The 18,841-nt window shown below is 39.5% G+C and overlaps 1 protein-coding gene across 15 annotated transcripts; it reads left to right on the top strand.

The window, feature by feature from the left end:
* Positions 1-78: 78 nt before the first annotated feature.
* ZNF615 (zinc finger protein 615) lies at positions 79-18,777 on the top strand. Of its 15 annotated transcripts, XM_055370305.2 has the most exons (8): positions 144-170; positions 981-996; positions 3,600-3,906; positions 4,422-4,625; positions 6,046-6,172; positions 6,419-6,514; positions 7,949-7,981; positions 13,500-18,777. In XM_055370305.2, exons 4-8 carry the CDS (start codon positions 4,611-4,613, stop codon positions 15,455-15,457), a joined length of 2,229 nt encoding a protein of 742 aa, XP_055226280.1. In that variant the 5' UTR covers positions 144-170; positions 981-996; positions 3,600-3,906; positions 4,422-4,610; the 3' UTR covers positions 15,458-18,777. The 15 variants fall into 15 exon arrangements, with proteins under 15 accessions (XP_055226273.1, XP_055226275.1, XP_055226279.1 ...); XM_055370304.2 differs by lacking the exon at positions 981-996 and having other exon boundaries at positions 96-170; XM_055370306.2 differs by lacking the exon at positions 3,600-3,906 and having other exon boundaries at positions 130-170.
* Positions 18,778-18,841: the final 64 nt, after the last annotated feature.

The raw sequence follows: 18,841 nt of genomic DNA, 5'->3' as shown, positions 1-18,841 counted from the left end.
CCTTGTGTACGTCAGATACTCAAAGATGGCGGCCCCCATGGAGCCAAGGCGACGAGGGCGCGGCCATCTTGCATCTGCGCAAACGCTGGGAACGCCTCCGACCCTGGGTAGTCGCCGTAAGGCACTGAGGAGGCCGAGAGATGAGGCCAGAGCCCACCAAGTTCTGGGAAGTAAGTTCAGTCACTGGGTGGTCGCTGTGGTGACGGGGGAGGAAATTCTGTCCGTGGCTGGGCGTGTTCGTGGACAGTGGTGATGGACTGGTATCTGTCGGCGCCAGCGTTTGGCGACGCCAGTGGAATTCTTTCAGGAGCTTAGCGTGGGTCCGATTCCTATCGCAGGGGAACTATAAGAGGTCCGTGATAGGGTGTGTGTGTGTGTGATCGGGGTACCTCTGGGACCAGTCACAGGGTCCTCGTGTAGTTTGTGGTTAAAGATCTCTAGAGATCAGCTACTGAGTGCCCAAGTCACATTCTGGTGTCTTTGGTGTTGTCCTTTGGCGGGGCTCAGTGATTGCGAACTGGAGGGTTTGTTTTGTCAGCGAATCGGTTTATGGTTCAGGTTTTGTTTGGGACTAAATGATTGAGGAACTGTCTTGGGGGTTAAGGTACGGAGGTTTCTGATCCAGGTTTTGAAATTAATCCGGGTGGCGGTGGTGGTAGCGCCACAGATTCCGATGTGGGCTGCAGCTCTGGAGGCCTGGGAACCATGGCAGGTGACGGGTTAGCCCCAGCCCTGGCTGCTGGAACAGAATTGATGCTCATTAGCATTCCCCTTCTGCCCAAGACCCTTCTCCACGACTGGTTTTTAAATCCCCTTTGGCACCTTCCATCACCCCTTGGTCTTGAATCCTCAGAAATGGAAGTTTTTGGCGACATCAATCATCTAGCATACCTAAAAGTAGTATGTTTTATATTTAAGATGCGGCTTCTACCCTTTGTCCTGCAAGTTTCCAGCGTATCCTCTTGGATATTTCTTTTCAGGTTCTTTCTGACACAAGTAAGTTAACATCTCTGCCATGGTAAGCTCGGTTACTCAAAGATAACCTTTGTCAAATTTTCAGAATATTTCAATTTTAGACGTGTATGTTATGTGCTTAATATTCATAATTCAGATAAATTATGTAAATGGTACTATTATCTTTTTCGCTTTATATTATGTAATAAACATTTAGAAGTTGTTTTTACTGTTTGAGCCGTGGTACTATAAGTGCATTCACATTAAGTTTATGCGTACGTTTGGATAGAAGTGAAATGTTTTAAAATGTTTAGGTATCATTTTTAGGAACATTTTATGATTATCCATTTATCCATGAATTTTGTTTTTCCTGCCTTTAATCTTCAATCTAGACTATTACTTTTATTGCAGTGTATTGCTTTCTGACTCCCCTTTCCTTATAATGTATAACAAAAGATAAATTAATTTTAAATATTTATTTTATATTTGGTCATCTTAATTCTTAGTATTACAATATTTTTCTCTCTGCCTAACATATTATTTTGTGAAAATTTTTGAACCTATGGAAATATCGAAAGAAGTTTAATGTTAATACCAATATGCCTACCACCTAGCTTTTACCATTAACATTGTATTAGATCAGCTCTACTGGTTTTCTAAGTATTCATCCATTCCTCTGTTTGTGAATCATTCCTTATTTGTTGTCGATTTTGGTAAATTTCAAAGTAAGTTACAGACATAAGTACCATTCCTCTAAATAATTCTGTATATGATTAACTAGAATTCTACTAATAGTCCTTTAATTGCTTTATTTATTTACTTAATAGGGAGGCATCTGATTTACAGATAATTTTGGTTCGGTATAAAGTAGAGTAAAAGTGGATTTTGAAGTGAAACAAAAGTGGATTTTCAGCCCTGATTCTGCTTCTTGCTCATTGTGTGATTGGCATAACTTGTGTCGCTTCACTTGTTGGCCAAAAGAGGAGTTAAACATCTTTTCCTCACGATTATCTCTGAGGATTATTTTTGGTTTTGTCTTTTGTAAAATTTGTATTTGTATTCATTTTTTTCTCTCCCTTCCTCCCACCTGGTTTCTCTTTTTTCTATTAATGAAAACATTTAAAGCCGTAAACTTATATTACTGAACTACCATCAGCAATTTTATTTTAAATGTAGGATGCTAATATTTTTCTGTTGTAAACCTGTGTTTTCCCTATGAAAAATCAAGTGAAGAAACTAAAAATGACCGGTCAGATAGCACACTTTTGCCAATATTACCTTCTAAGAAAGTTTTAGGAATGGGGTTTTGGGTTACCAGGTATACCTTTACTGGCAATTTTCAATAGAATGTTAAATTATTCCCAAGAAAGGTTCTGCTCTTAATACTGACTCGATCTGTATATGCTTTAGGAGGATATAGGATTTTTCTATTTAAATTTTGTATCCAGCCACCTGACTAAAGGAATACAGACATATTAGGCAAATACTGATAATTTGCCCCTTATATTCAAAAGTCATCTTTGATTATTTTTTTATACTGCATTCTACTGAGTGACATTCTAGACCCAAATTCTCAACTCTGCCATTGTAATGTGATAATAGTCTGAGACGAGATGTCATGGAATGCATGTAGCTGTGTTCCTATAAGACTTTATTTACAAAACAGGTGGTCCAGGTTCTGGATACTATATTACTGACTCTTGATTTAGGTGACCATATGGCTTTTCTGCACTAATTCACAGTTGGGCAACTAGAGCCCATGGACTAAATCTCCCAGCACCTGTTTCTGTTAATAAAGTTTTGTTGGGACCTGGCCATAATCATTTGTCTATTTTTTTGTATATGGGCATTTTTGAGCTACAACAGTAGAGTTGAGTAGCTGCCACGGAAACCATAGACCTCTCTTTTAACATGGAAATAATTTTTTAAAAATTAGTTTTATTGCTGACACTATTGATTACGAACAACATATAAACTTATTTGTTAATGTTATGGTAATTAGTATTTTATACTCTTCTACTATGCAGATATCTTAAAATACGTTTTCATTTGCTATCCTCCTACTTTATATGTTCTTTCTTTTTTGGATTTTTTTTTTTTTTTTTTTTTTGAGACAGAATCTCACTCTGACACCCAGGCTGGAGTGCAATGGCACAATCTTGGCTCACTGCACCCTCCGCCTCCCGGGTTCAAGCAATTCTCCTGCCTCAGCCTCCTGAGTAGCTGGGATTATAGGCACGCGCTACCATGCCCAGCTAATTTTTGTATTTTTAGTAGAGACGGGGTTTCACCATGTTGGTCAGGCTGATCTCGAACTCCTGACCTCGTGATCTGCCCGCCTCGGCCTCCCAAAGTGTTGGGATTACAGGCGTGAGCCAGCACACCTGGCCTATATGTTCTTATGGAATATTTTAACACTATATATATTAAAACTTCCTGATATATTATTATCAGTATTATTTTTCCAGTCAATACTGATTTAGGCTTTATTAATTACTTACCATTTTGTTCCTCTTCAGACCTTGCTCCTCTGCTTACACTGGAGTCATCTTTCTTTTGCTTGAAGAATATCCGTTAGGATTTGCTGTAATATGTAATTCCTCAAAGATATTTTTGCTGAGTATCCTTTATACATTTATACTTAGAATACTTTGCAAGTATCAAGATGTGGATGGCGGCTGGGTGCAGTGGCTCATGCCTGTAGTCCCAGCACTTTGGGAGGCTAAGACGGGTGGATCACTTGAGCTCAGGAGTTCAAGACCAGCCTGGCCAACATGGTGAAACCCCGTTTCTACTAAAAGTACAAAAATTAGCCGCGCATGTGGCGTGCACCTGTAATCCCAGCTTCTCAGGCGGCTGAAGCAGGAGAATCGCTTGAACCCAGGAGATGGAGGTTGCAGTGAACAGAGATCACGCCACTGGAGTCTTACTCACTCCAGCCTGGGCAACAGAGTGAGTGAGACTCAGTCTCAAAAAAAAAGAAAAAAAGTTAAAGATGTGGATGGTAATGAATAATTTAAATAAGATAGTGCTTATTATTTGCTTAGGACAGTGTTCTCAGATTACAGTATCCTAGAATGTAAAAAGACCTCTGAAAAGGTAGATGGGTACACATGGTTTTAAAGAAAAAATGTGTGCATCTTAACTGTCTATGTGACCTCCTTTCTAAAACTGGTCTGCCTGAGGATTGCCCTGCTGCTGGGCATCACTTTGTGATGATTCTTTTTCCCACATTCTCTTTCACTTACTAGCAATAGTCATACCACGTCAACTTTATATAGAAGGGCGCTGTACCTCCCATATATTCAGAATGTTATATTTTACTAGCCCAGATATAAAAGCTTCTGGAGCACTAAATAAAAGAAGAGATAGATATTTGGGGGCCTTGATTTAAGGTGAGCATATAGGAACAGTGACAACATCTGGGCCTGAAAAGAATGTACCACTCAGAGTAATTTGCTCTTCAGCCCACAGGTGCTGAGAACAAGAGAAATCAAGTGAAGGAAGGAGGCGGAGTTTCCAAGACTTGGGTGTCATCATTTCTGGGGACATCCTTGATTGGAGATTGAAGTTTTTGAACAGAAATTTAGAGCTGATTCAGAAGAGACAAATACAGAACGTCCAAGTTAGCAGTCATTTCCCAAATTTAGGAGACAATGATGCAGGCCCAGGTGACTTTTGGTTTGTTTTATTCTTTCCTTTATTCTCCAATGTATTTTTAAAGTCCTGTAAAAATCAGGGTAATTAATCAGAAAAGTATAAATTGGAAATATCAGGACCTGGAGAAATCTGGGCAAAGAAGGATCAGGGATATATTATTCATAGGATTCATACTACATGATTCATGTTGGAATTTGTGACTGTGTGGGACCCCGTAGGTTACATTTGCTGTAAACTTGCCTCTAGTATCTCTCACAAGCTATACAAGAGAAACATGATAAGTTATATCAACTGTGAGAAAGCAGACCAGTTTCTTGAGGGATGTTAATGTTTCATGGCTTATAATTCTGAGGCTCAAATACATCTTTGATAGTTCTTCATGGAGGTGTTATGGTAGGTGGTGTTCTTAACTGTAGCCTTCTCACAAATGCAAAAGTAGATTTCTTTTAGCTGTTTCTTCATTGTATTTAATGTTATTAACGCTGTCTAATAACATACACATATATATGAATTTGTCTGTGTGCATACATGTGTCTGCATATATATTCTAAGGATTTTTTTTTTCAAAATTTGCTTAATCATGGCCAGGCGCCGTGGCTCACACCTGTAATCCCAGCACTTTGGAAGGCCAAGGCGGGTGGATCACCTGAGGTCAGGAGTGTGAGACCAGCCTGGCCAACGTGGTGAAACCTCATCTCTACTAAAAATACAAAAATTAGCCAGGTGTGGTGGCGTGCGCCTGTAATCCCAGCTACTAGGGAGGCTGAGGCAGGAGAATTGCTTGAACCCGGGAGGCAGAAGTTGCAGTGAGCCGAGATTGTGCCACTGCACTCCAGCCTGGGCAACAGAGCGAGACTCCATCTCAAAAAAAAAAAAAAAACAAGCAAGCAAAAAAACAGATTTGTTTAATCATCTAATAATCTTTGTGCTTTATACATGTTTTATATAGTCTCTTTTATTTCATTCAGAATAAAATAATAATATGGTTAACTATATTAACCATAGTTATTTAGAATGCATTGTCTTGTGATACTAGCATCTGCCATGTCTTCATTACAGAGTTTGATATTGGCCTGAAAGCTCATAGTGAATTTAAGAATCTGAATTATTCATCTACTTGTAACTGGCATATACTTATGACTAGTTTGGTATTGGGAAATAGATGCTATATGTTATAGATGTTCTTTCATTAGCAAGAGGATTGGATAGCTGTGTATTACAGACATTTCTTTGACTTTTCAACATTGTTGAATGAATGGATGACCACACAGTTACAGAATATTTTACTAGGATTCTTATTCTGTCAAAATGTACTAAGAAAAAATCCCATCAGCTTCCTATGTGGTGAAAATGAGCAGAATGACTTCTTTGACATTCTTTTCCTATCACCAAAAGAATATCACTTCATTAAACAGAAGTGTGTTATTACAGGAATCCCTAACACTGGAGGATGTGGCTGTGGACTTCACCTGGGAGGAGTGGCAGTTCCTGAGCCCTGCTCAGAAGGACCTGTACCGGGACGTGATGTTGGAGAACTACCGCAACCTGGTGGCAGTGGGTGAGGACAGCTGCCCTGTGTCACTCAGATGGTGCCCAGTCAGTGGCCTTCCTTTCTCAGCTGCTTACCTGCAGTACTCTGAAGTGGTAGATTCTCACATCATTCTCTTGCCCCACACAAGAGATTATAATCTACCTTCTTGTTACAGATCTGATACTTGTGTAGTTCTTAAAATGTAACTCTCCTTTTTCAATATCGCCAGCCCTGTTTGATTTGTCTAAATCTTCTGTCATTTCCCATGAACAGGGTATCAAGCCAGCAAACCAGATGCACTCTCCAAATTGGAACGAGAAGAAGAAACTTGCACAACAGAAGATGAAATCTACTCTCGAATCTGTTCTGGTGAGTGAGAGGAGCAGCCAGGTGGACAGCCACAGACACCATGTTCTGCCCACACAGAGCCGGCGTCAAAGCAGTGAGGGCATCTGAGGACACAGCAACAGCCCCTCCATGACTCCTTCTTCCCAGGGAAGAGCTCTTTTTTGTTGTAGTATGGAAAATATGCCCCACTTTCTTTTCTTTTTTTTTTTTTTTTTTTGAGATGGAGTCTTGCTCTGTCACCAGGCTGGAGTGCAGTAGCCCAATCTTGGCTCACTGCAACCTCCGCCTCCCGGGTTCAAGGGATTCTCCTGCCTCAGCCTCCTGAGTAACTGGGACTACAGGTGCGTACCACCACGCCCAGCTAATTTTTGTATTTTTAGTAGAAATGGGGTTTCACCATATTGGCCAGGATGGTCTTGATCTCTTGACCTCGTGATCTGCCCACCTTGGCCTCCCAAAGTGCTGAGATTACAGGCTTGAGCCACTGCGCCCGGCCCCCACTTTTTTTTCCTTGAGATTTCATCTTTGTTTATTTTATGCACATCTTGTTTTTGTCTACATAATTATCTTCTTAGGATTTTCAAATCTGCCTTTTCTCGTCCACTGTCACAGTGTCTCTGCTTGTGTATTACCTCTCTTGCTATGAAATTCCATTTTCCAGGCCTCTCCGGAAAGAGAGACCTTTGAACTCATTACTTTTTTCTGACTACTGCATCTTCCTGCCCTAGTAGGAAAATAATAATTTTCCTTCATTATTCCCACTCTGGGAATCATTATTTTCCCTCATTTTCTCCACTCTGGATGCTGTGCCCATGATAACCTGGTCTCTAATTGGCATTTATGTGTTTCTTAAGTTCTCTTATTCCTCCTATACTGAATCCTGAGTTTCTCCATACTTTTTTTTTTGGAAAGAAGGTCTCATCTGTCACCTAGGCTCACTGCAGCCTCGACCTCCTCGGCTCAAGCGATCCTCCCACCTCAGCCTCTTAAGTGGCTGGGACTACAGGCACACATCACCATGCTCAGCTGATTTTTGTATTTCTTATAGAGGTGGGGTTTTGTCATCTTGCCTAGGCTGGTCTTGAACTCCTTGGCTCAAGTAATCTGTCAGCCTTGGCCTCTCAAAGTGCTGGGATTACAGCGTCAGCCTCCGTGCCCAGCCCATCCTTCTTCCATTTTCTTTACTGTTCTCATAACTTTTAAAAGTTTTTTTCATTCCCATGAGTTAACTCTTCATTCTCTGGAAGAGACTACCAAATTAACTTCTGCCTTAATATTATCTAATGTATACTTTATTTCCATGTATTTTACTTGTCTTCATGACAACTAGCCTGTAACTTCCCATTTTGTGTATGAGGAACAAGAATCATCTTCCCTCTAAGAATAATGCTTTTGGCTATCCTTATTTAATTTTATTTTTTTAATTTTATTTTATCTTTTATGTTTTTATTTTAGATTCAGGAGGTGCATCAGGAGGTGCATATGCAGGTTTGTCTCGTGGATATATTGCCTGATGCCGAGGATTCACTAGGAGCTCAATCCTGTCACCCAAGTAGTGAACATAGTACCAAATAGGTGGTTTTTCAACCCTTGCCTTCCTCCCTTCTTCCTCTTGGAGTCCCCAGTGTCTGTTGTTCCTGTCTTGATGTCCCTGTGTTCCCAATGTTTAGCTCTTGCCTACAAGTGAGAATACACAGTATTTGGTTTTCTGTTTCTGAGTTATTTCACCTAGGGTAATGGCGTCCAGCTGCATCCATGTTGCTGCAAATGACATGCTTTAGTTCTTTTTTATGGCTTTGTAGTATTCCATGGTGTATATATACCACAGTTATCCAGTTCACCATTCATGGGCACCTAGGTCGATTCCATGTCTTTGCTGTTGTGAATCGTGCTGCAGGCTGTCCTGTTTAAATCCAGGGTCTCCTTCATTACTGCACATCTTAAATTCTGGCATTACCTTAAGTGTTTTCTACATGCTGAACTCTCTTAAAGTTCTCTACTTTAAGATAATGTTTTGATTAATTAGAAAAGATCTTTTAATATCATATATTATTTCTAGCCTAAACCATCACACATTTATGCCTGCTGCAAATTACTTCCTTCATAGTTTTGCTAATTCTGAACTTTCTTTAATTCATGTTAGATGTTTTGACTGCATTCATTTCTGTATAGCTTTTGCTTTTTTCATCATATTTGTAAACTGTTATTGAGATACAATGCACATATCACATGATTTCACCCATTTAAGGTGTACAAGCCAGTGGTTTTTAATCTATTCACCTAGTTGTGTAACCATACCACAATCAATTTTGGAACATATACTATGTATAAATATATATTCTCAAATAGTCTTGATGATTATGGTTCTATAGTAAGTTTTGAAATTGGGAAGTGGGAGTCCTCCATCTTTGTTCTTTGCTTTGAAGGTTGTTTTGACTATTCTGAGTCCTTTGAATTTCCATTTGAAGTTTAGAATCAGTTGTAAATTTCTACAAAAAGGGTGGCTAGGATTTTGGTAGGTACTGCACTGAGTCTGTGTAACAATTTGGGGGAGCATTCCCATTTTCATCGTATTAAGTATTCTGATCCATGAACACTGGACAGTTTTATATCCTGTTAGGTCTTTGACTTCTTTTGACAATGCATTATCACTTTCAGAATATAAATTTGGTACTTCCTTTGCTAAGTATATTCCTAAGTATAGTTTTCTTTTTGTTTCTGCAGTTAATGGAATTGTTTTCTTGATTACATTTTCAGATTATTCATTGCTAGAATATAGAAATAACATTAATTACTTTTCTATCATATTTTGATGACACCTAGTCCCAGTTAATCATGTTTCTTGTCATATGATTCCTTCCTTTAAAACTTCTGTTTTGGGCTGGGCACGGTGGCTCATGCCTGTAATCCCAGCATTTTGGGAGGCCAAGGCAGATGGATCACTTGAGTTCAGGAGTTCGAGACCAGCCTGGCCAACATGGTGAAACCCCGTTTCTACTAAAAATACAAAAATTAGCTGGGTGTGGTGGTATGTGCCTATAATCCCAGCTACTCAGGAGGCTGAGGTGGGAGAATTGCCTGAACCCTGGAGGCAGACATTGCAATGAGCCAAGTTCATGCTACTGCACTCCAGGCTGGGTGACAAACCCCCCTGCCCCCACCACACACCCAAAACTTGTGTTTTGATAGCCTACTATATTCCAACGCTATCAGCAGTACAAATAAGAAAGAAAAAATATACCATGTCCTTATTCTTCACAATGCTTGTGTTCTCTTAGAAGTAACCATATAACCAGTAATAAGCAGATATATAAATAACATATCTTGGAGTAAAAATTGCTATAAGGAAAGTTAAAGCAGCTGGTGGAACAGTAAGTGTTAGGAGTTGGCACTGTGCTTGTAGGGTGGGAACAGCTCTTTGTTAAGGTGCCTTTGAGCAGATAGATGATGAACATGTGTAGGCTCCCTGGATGAAGAGTGTTCCAGGTGTGAGACAATGAGAAGTTGAAAAATGACCCTGGAGTGTGTTTGAGGAACTTCTAGGAAGCTTGAATGGATAGAGTAGAGTGAGCAAAAGCAAAACTGTCTGGAAATAAGAACAGTGGGGGCATAGTTGGAAGTTTTGGTACAGAGGTCACATACTGCCTGTCAAGGGCATTCATGACCTTGATTTTATTCCAAATGAGTTGAGAACACAGTAGGGAGTTTTGAGTAGAGAAGTGACATGATATAACTAATTTATTTGATAGATTACTTTGCCTGCTACGTAGAAGGTAGACGTGAATGGGGAGGAGAGGGAACTGCTACACTCATGATTACAGTTTGTGACAGTGAAATAATACAAATTAAAATCATCAAAGATAAAAAGTATAGAAAGAAGAATCCAGGAGAAACTAGGTGCAAGCTTTCAGTTCTCCTGTTCTAGTGGAGTTGCACAAAGTGCTGAATTTTCCCTGCAACAGTGTTTGTCAACACATGTGAAGTTGTTGCCAACTAGGGAAGCTCATCTAAGCCCAGTGTCTGTAGCCCCCCAGAGTCAAAACAATACGAATGTGGCCCAAAGCCTGAGACATGCAAAACCAGGTGTCCACCATAAATCACATTGCTAGCATAAACTATCTGATATGACCCAAGGCCTCAGGCATTAAAAGATACCCTTAGCAGGCAGAATATTCCAGGGGCTCAGAGGTTATCTTTTAGAAGGCAGTTAAGACGAGTTCTTTCTTTGGAATGTGTAGGGATGGAATAGCCCAGGCCTACTGAGTTAACACTTTGCTGGAAATCATTGTTCCCTCTTTCTGTAGCAACATGGGATAGTATGATCCAGTTAGGTCATTAGTTGGAGTCTTAAGTATAGAACCTTTCATCTAAACTTGAGATTGTGCTTTGGGAAAATTAGTTTAATGGTGGTACATAGAATGAAGAAGAATAGCAAGTTTGGGGAATGTGATAATCACTCAGCATGTGACACTTTAAATCAAATGCTGAGGATCTCACATTCTTCTGTTTTTTAAATTTATGATTTCTTTTCTTTATTTTTCTACTCTGTTACCCAGGCTGGAGTACAGTGGCACAATCATGGCTCACCGCAGCCTCAATCTCCTGGGCTCAAGTGATCCTCCCACTTTAGCCTAGCTGGGACTACATGCCACCACACCCAGCTAATTTCTGTATTTTTTACAGAGAAAGGTCTCACTATGTTGCCCAGGCTGGTCTCAAATTTCTGGGCTCAAGTGATCCTCTTTGCCTCACCCTACCAAAGTGCTGGGATTACAGACATGAACCACCACACCAGGACATGATTACTTTTTAATTCCTAAATAAAAAATACATATATTTATCATGTAAAACATGTTGTTTTGAAATATGTGTACATTGTGGAATGGCTAAATTGAACAAATTAACGTATATACTACCTCACATACTTACTTTTTTTGTGAGAACACTTAAAATCTATTTTAGCAATTTTCAAGAGGCTATTACATTCTTACCACTCTTAGATGTTTGTTTTGTACACCTGGGTCTCCACTTGTGCACCTGATCATAATAGTCAGCGTATGGTTCATTTCAGTGGACTTAACGAATTCCCAAACTCTACATGTTGGATTGACAAGATCCCTGGCCCTGTGCCTTCATTCTTTTTTTCTACATGTTTCCAACTAAAGTCTCATCCAGTACTCTTTCTTTGAATAATTTGTAAATGTTGGATGTCATCTACATTGCTGTTTCCAGATAAGGCCTTTTCGAGATTTATATATTCAACCAATTTCTTCATGTTTGTACTTGGATATGTGGTAATCGTCTTAAACTTTATGTGTTTCACAAGGCATGCTAAATTTTTCCCTTCATTCCAGATAGTAATATTCCTATTTTCATCACGAGGTTTTTTCTTCCTATCCAATGGCTGAAGCCATATAGTTCTGCGTTTTTTTGTTTTTGTTTTTTTTTTTTGAGACAGAGTCTTGCTGTGTCACCCCAGCTGGAGTGCAGTGGTGTGATTTCAGCTCACTGCAACCTCCACCTCCTGGGTTCAAGCGATTCTTGTGCCTCAGCCTCCCAAGTAGCCGGGACTACAGGCATGTGCCATCATGCCTAATATTTGTATTTTTAGTAGAGACACGGTTTCACTATGTTGGCCAGGCTGGTCTTGAACTCCTGGCCTCATGTGATCTACCCGCTTTGTCCTCCCAAAGTGCTGGGACTACAGGTGTGAGCCGCTGTATCCAGCCTGAAACCATATAATTTTTGGAATAATCTTTGAGTCCTCACTTCCATTAACCCTCTTTCACTCGTCCCGTTGAACCTATTAGTGAACCTTGTCATTTCTTTAACTATATCTTGATTTTCTCCACCTCTTATATCTCCATTGTTCCATTAACCACATTTCACAAAATGCAATTACCTTCTTTATTTTTTTGCTTCCTTCTGATTTCATTTTTTCCTAACTAAAATTAAACCTTCGTGAAAATTGGCTGAGTGCAATGGCTCATGTCTGTAATCCCAGCACTTTGGGAGGCGGAGGGAGGTGGATCTTCTTGAGCTTGTGAGTTCAAGACCAGCCTAGATAACACAGCAAAAACCCATCTCTACCAAAAATACAAAAAATTAGCTGGGTGTGGTGGCACATGCCTGTGGTCCCAGCTAATCAAGAGGCTGAGGTGGGAGGATCACTTGAGCCTGGGAGGGAGAGGTTATAGTTGCAAGTAAGCTGAGATTATGCCACTGCACTCCAGCCTTGGTGACAGAGACCCTGTCTCAAAAAAAAAAAAAAAAAAAAGAAGGAAGGTGTTTGTATATCCCAAACATGAGCATAGTGACTTACACATAGATGTCATTCAGCAAATATTTGTAGAATAAATTAATACAGCCTTTGTCATTTGGGATCAACCTGTGTGGTCTGATATTTCTCTAATTGCTATGGTCTGGTGTCCTGCCAAATTTTGGGGTTCCCTGCAAAAAGTGACCTGTTTATATTTGACTATCTGTGTATTGTATAAAGACCTATTTAGAAAGCAGCCAAATCTATATACATTGTGAATTATCTAGCCTTGTTTGTACAGTTGCTTTTACTTTTAGGTGTGTTTATATTATTGTGTTTTATTTGTAAGAAATGAAGGATATTTATACATGGAATTTCCTTTATGTGTAAGAGATAAAAGGAATCTTACACATCTCTCCCAATGTGTAAGAGATGAGGGATATTTATACATGGAGTTTCCTTTATACTAAAATAGGGTTTTCAACCCCCTTTAGCTGTAATTTTCCACTACCTACCCAAATGCTATAAAACTGCCCTCCCCTTATCACCCTTTTCTGACTCCTTTTTCAGACTCAGTCCGCCTGCACCCAGGTGATTAAAAAGCTTTATTGCTCACAAATAAATAAATACATAAAATAGGGTTTTCACTAAAGAGTCACCTCACACCAAGGCAGTTTTAAAAGATAGTTTAAATAGTTTATTTCAAAACAAGATGATGGAGTGATTGACTATTCTCTTCTTTCCTAGAAATCAGGAAAATTGATGATCCTCTGCAGCATCACTTGCAAAATCAAAGTATTCAGAAGAGTGTGAAACAGTGCCATGAACAGAATATGTTTGGAAATATTGTTAATCAGAACAAAGGTCATTTCCTGCTGAAGCAAAATTGTGATACGTTTGACTTACATGAAAAGCCTTTAAAATCAAATTTAAGTTTTGAAAACCAGAAAAGGAGCTCTGGCCTAAAGAACTCTGCTGAGTTTAATGGAGATGGGAAATCCCTTTTTCATGCTAACCATAAACAATTTTATACTGAAATGAAGTTTCCTGCAATTGCAAAACCTATTAATAAGTCCCAGTTCATTAAGCAACAGAGAACTCACAACATAGAGAATGCCCATGTATGCAGTGAATGTGGGAAAGCCTTCCTCAAGTTGTCTCAGTTTATTGATCATCAGAGAGTTCACACTGGAGAAAAACCTCATGTATGCAGTATGTGTGGGAAAGCTTTCTCCAGAAAATCCAGGCTAATGGACCATCAGAGAACTCATACAGAACTGAAACATTATGAATGCACTGAATGTGACAAAACCTTCCTCAAGAAATCACAGCTCAATATACATCAGAAAACTCATATGGGAGAGAAACCTTACACATGTAGCCAATGTGGGAAAGCCTTCATCAAGAAGTGTCGGCTCATTTATCATCAACGAACTCATACAGGAGAGAAACCCCATGGATGCAGTGTATGTGGGAAGGCCTTCTCTACAAAGTTCAGTCTCACTACACATCAGAAAACTCATACAGGAGAAAAACCTTATATATGTAGTGAATGTGGAAAAGGCTTCATTGAGAAGAGGCGTCTTATTGCACATCATCGAACTCATACTGGTGAGAAACCCTTTTTATGCAATAAATGTGGGAAAGGCTTCACCTTGAAGAACAGTCTTATCACACATCAGCAAACTCATACAGAAGAGAAATTATATACATGTGGTGAATGTGGAAAAGGCTTTTCAATGAAGCACTGTCTCATGGTACATCAACGAACTCATACTGGAGAGAAACCTTATAAATGCAATGAGTGTGGAAAGGGCTTCGCTTTGAAGAGCCCACTCATCAGACATCAGCGAACACATACTGGAGAGAAACCCTATGTATGCACCGAATGTCGAAAAGGTTTCACCATGAAGAGTGACCTCATTGTACATCAGCGAACTCATACTGCAGAGAAGCCATATATATGCAATGATTGTGGAAAAGGCTTCACTGTGAAGAGCCGCCTTATTGTGCATCAGCGAACTCATACTGGAGAAAAACCCTATGTATGTGGTGAGTGTGGAAAAGGCTTTCCAGCAAAGATCCGGCTAATGGGACATCAACGAACTCATACAGGAGAGAAACCTTATATTTGCAATGAGTGTGGAAAAGGCTTCACTGAGAAGAGTCATCTCAATGTACATCGGCGCACTCATACAGGAGAGAAACCCTATGTATGCAGTGAATGTGGCAAAGGCTTAACTGGGAAAAGCATGCTCATTGCACATCAGCGAACTCATACTGGGGAGAAACCTTATATATGCAATGAATGTGGAAAGGGCTTCACCATGAAGAGTACTCTCAGTATACATCAGCAAACTCATACTGGAGAGAAGCCATACAAATGCAATGAATGTGATAAAACCTTCAGGAAGAAGACATGCCTCATACAACATCAGCGATTTCACACAGGAAAGACTTCCTTTGCATGTACTGAATGTGGAAAATTCTCTTTGCGCAAAAATGATCTTATTACACATCAGAGAATTCACACAGGAGAGAAACCGTACAAATGCAGTGACTGCGGGAAAGCCTTCACTACAAAATCAGGGCTCAATGTTCATCAAAGAAAACATACAGGAGAGAGGCCCTATGGATGTAGTGATTGTGGGAAAGCTTTTGCACACTTGTCTATCCTTGTTAAACACAAGAGAATTCACAGGTAGTCATTTTGGGAAAGCCTCTTGGCAGATGTAGGCCCTTAAGATATCTGCAAAGAAGAGTAATTTCATGAAAGCAGACTACGTGGTTGTTTATTTAGTGATCAATTACTTCATGTTTTGTGTCAGAGAAAACATGTACAAAACATTTGAGAAAATATTTTAGGACATTATGTCTAAAAATTGTATACTGAGAAAAATCCTATGAATGTGGCAGACTATAAAAGCCTTTGGTGGGAAGATAAACCCCCTCAGAAGTGATCATAGATCATGAATAAACTACCAATTCGTGGAAATGTAATAATTATAGGAACGTCTTTGCCCAAAATAAAACCTCAACAGATTGAGAGAGTTCACACTGGAGAAATACTTTCCTCTGGCAGTGAATGTGGCAGGGTTTTCAGTAAAATGTTTTGCCTCATCATGTGCTAGGAAATAATGCAGAAAAAAACTTATGAAAACATTCAATGTAGAAGACTTTTAGGAAAACATCAGAGAATTTAATGAAGGAAAGAAGCCTTGGCAAAATGATGGATGAGAGCTTTCTGTCACAATTCTAACCTTAACAGATAATATGCCTCATGTGCATTTGGGAACAGGATAGCTTGAGCCATATTCGTAGTTGCCTTGTCACTGATTTTATACATTTCAAATTGTGACTTCCTCTAATCACGAACTAAAATTTAATATTGTATATAATACCAGAGTATTTTATGCCTGCCTCATTTTATTATATGATTAGCTCCTGCATTTCTTTGGTTCTAAGTTTGTGTTATTTCAGAATAACTAAAGTACTTCGGAATGAAACTGGATACAGTATATTCAATTCATAAGTGTAATTGACCATACTTGAATATGTTTAAGTTTATAAGTAACATCAGGTGTTATGAAATTAATATAAATAAGATGTTTTTGTAAGTTTTTATTTTGAAATAAGTTTAGATTCACAAAATCTTACCAAAATATTCCAGAGTTCTTGAATGCCCTTAACCCAGCTTCTTCCAAAGATAACAACTTACATAAGCATAGTTCGTTACCAAATACAGGAAAGTGAAATTGTTACAATACTGTTAACTACAGAATTTATTTGGAAATCACCAGTTTTAACGTGCATGCATTTTTGTTTGTTTTTTATATGTAGCTTTAAGAAATCTTAACACATATATTGATTCATGTCACCACCACCGTAATCGAGATTCAGAATGTTGCATCAATGCAAACTCCCTCATGCTACTTTTTTATAGTCACAGCCTCTCCTCAGCCCTAACCCTTGGCAATCAGAAATCTTTTCATCTTTAGTTTTGTCATTAGTAGCATGTTATAAAAATGGAATCATACAGCATGTACCCTTTTGGTATTGGCTATTTCAACTAAAGCAAATTAACCTGAAATCCATCTAAGTTGTTCTGCGTATCATTGTTCTGTTTTATTGGCCACTAATAATCTATGATACGAATATACCACTATTTGTTTATTCACCCACTGAAGGACATTAGTTTTGTTCCCAGTTTTTCTCACTGTTACAAATAAAAATCCCATGAACATTTGTACACACAGGCTTTGTGTGAGCACAATTTTTTACTTCTCTAGGATAATTACTGCAGAGTATGATTCATGGGTCATAAGGTAAGTGTATGTTTACCTTTGTAAGATACTAACCAGAGTGGTGTTTCATTGCTCACCAGCAATATATAGAAAGGTTCAGTTGCTCCACATTCTTCCACTTGATGCTGTCAGTATTTTTTTTGTTTTGTATTGTTTTGTTTTGAGATGTAGTCTTGCTCTGTTGACCAGGCTAGAGTGCAGTGGCACGATCTTGGCTTGCTGCACCCTCTGCCTCCCGGGTTCAAGTGATTCTCCTGCTTCAGCCTCCTGAGTAGCTGGGATTACAGGCGCCTGCCACTGTGCCTGGCTAATTTTTGTATTTTTAGTAGTGATGGGGTTTCATCATCTTGGCCAGGCTGGTCTCGAACTCCTGACCTTGTGATCCACCCGCCTCAGCCTCCTGAAGTGCTGGGATTACAGGCGTGAGCCACCACGCAGGACTGGAATGTTTTATTTTACCTATTCTATTGTGTGTGTATTGGTATGAATACAAACATACCAATTGTATGTGGCCTTCCATTTGCACCTCCCTAAAGGCTTTTTTTTTTTTTTTTTAAGAGACAAGGTCTCACTATGTTGCTCAGGCTGGAGTGCAGTGGCTATTCACAGGCACCATTATAGCACACTACAGTCTCAAACTCCTGGTCTTGAGAAGTTTTCTGTCCCAGCCTCCAGAGTAGCTGGGACTGCAGGCATTTGCCACTGTGCGCTGCTTAGAGCGTTGTTTATTAATGCTGGATAAAGATTTTATCCAGCTGGATAAAGGTTTTATATCACTTGCAAATATTTTTCCATAGATGTGGTTCTTTCTCTTTTTTTCTCAGAGAAAAAGATTTTAATTATGATGAAGTCCAACTTTTTTTTTTTGAGATGGAGTCTTGCTGTCTTGCCCACGCTGGAGTGCAATGGCATGATCTCGGCTCACTGCAACCTCTGCCTCCCAGGTTCAAGTGATTCTTCTGCCTCAGCCTCCCGAGTAGCTGGGATTACAGGCACCTGCCATCATGTCCCACTAATTTTTGTACTTTTGTAGAGATTGGGGTTTCACTGTGTTGGCCAGACTGGGCTCAAACTCCTGACCTCAGGTGATCTGTCCACCATGGCCTCCCAAAGTGCTGGGATTACAGGCGTGAGCCATTGCACCCAGTCTTTTTTTTTTTTTAATGGATTGTGGGGTTTTGGCATTACATCTAAGTTTTCCTTCCTTACTGTAATTGATAATTCTTTTTCTACTACCTTTGACAAAATAATGTAGTTTTGCTTCTTTTTTTTTTTTTTTTGAGACAGAGTCTCACTCTTTCACCCAGGCTGGAGTTCAATGGCATGATCTTGGCTCACTGCAACCTCCGCCTCCTGGGTTCAGGTGATTCTCCTGCCTCAGCCTCCCAAGCAGCTAGGATTACAGGCACGCACCGGCATGCTCAGCTAATTTTTGTATTTTTAGTAGAGACGGGGTTTCACCATGTTGGCCAAGATGGTCTCGATCTCCTGACTTCGTGATCCGGCCACCTCAGCCTCCCAAAGTGCTGGGATTACAGGCGTGAGACACCACACCCAGGCAGTTTTGCTTTTTAATATTTAGCAATATCCATTTAAATTCATCTTTGTATATAGGGTAAGGGTTAATTTAAAGTTCAGCCTATGGTTGCCCAGTTGATTCAACAGTATTGAAAACACTGTACTCTTTCCATTAAATTCATTTTGAACATTTGTAAAAATCAGTTGCCTGTTCTTGTGTCCATTTCTTGACTCTATTCTGTTGATGTGCGTGTCTATCACTCCATT

The sequence above is a fragment of the Gorilla gorilla genome, chromosome 20, assembly GCF_029281585.2.
Source record: "Gorilla gorilla gorilla isolate KB3781 chromosome 20, NHGRI_mGorGor1-v2.1_pri, whole genome shotgun sequence".
NCBI classification, from domain to species: Eukaryota; Metazoa; Chordata; class Mammalia; order Primates; family Hominidae; genus Gorilla; species Gorilla gorilla.
This window is presented reverse-complemented; position numbering and strand designations above follow the sequence as displayed.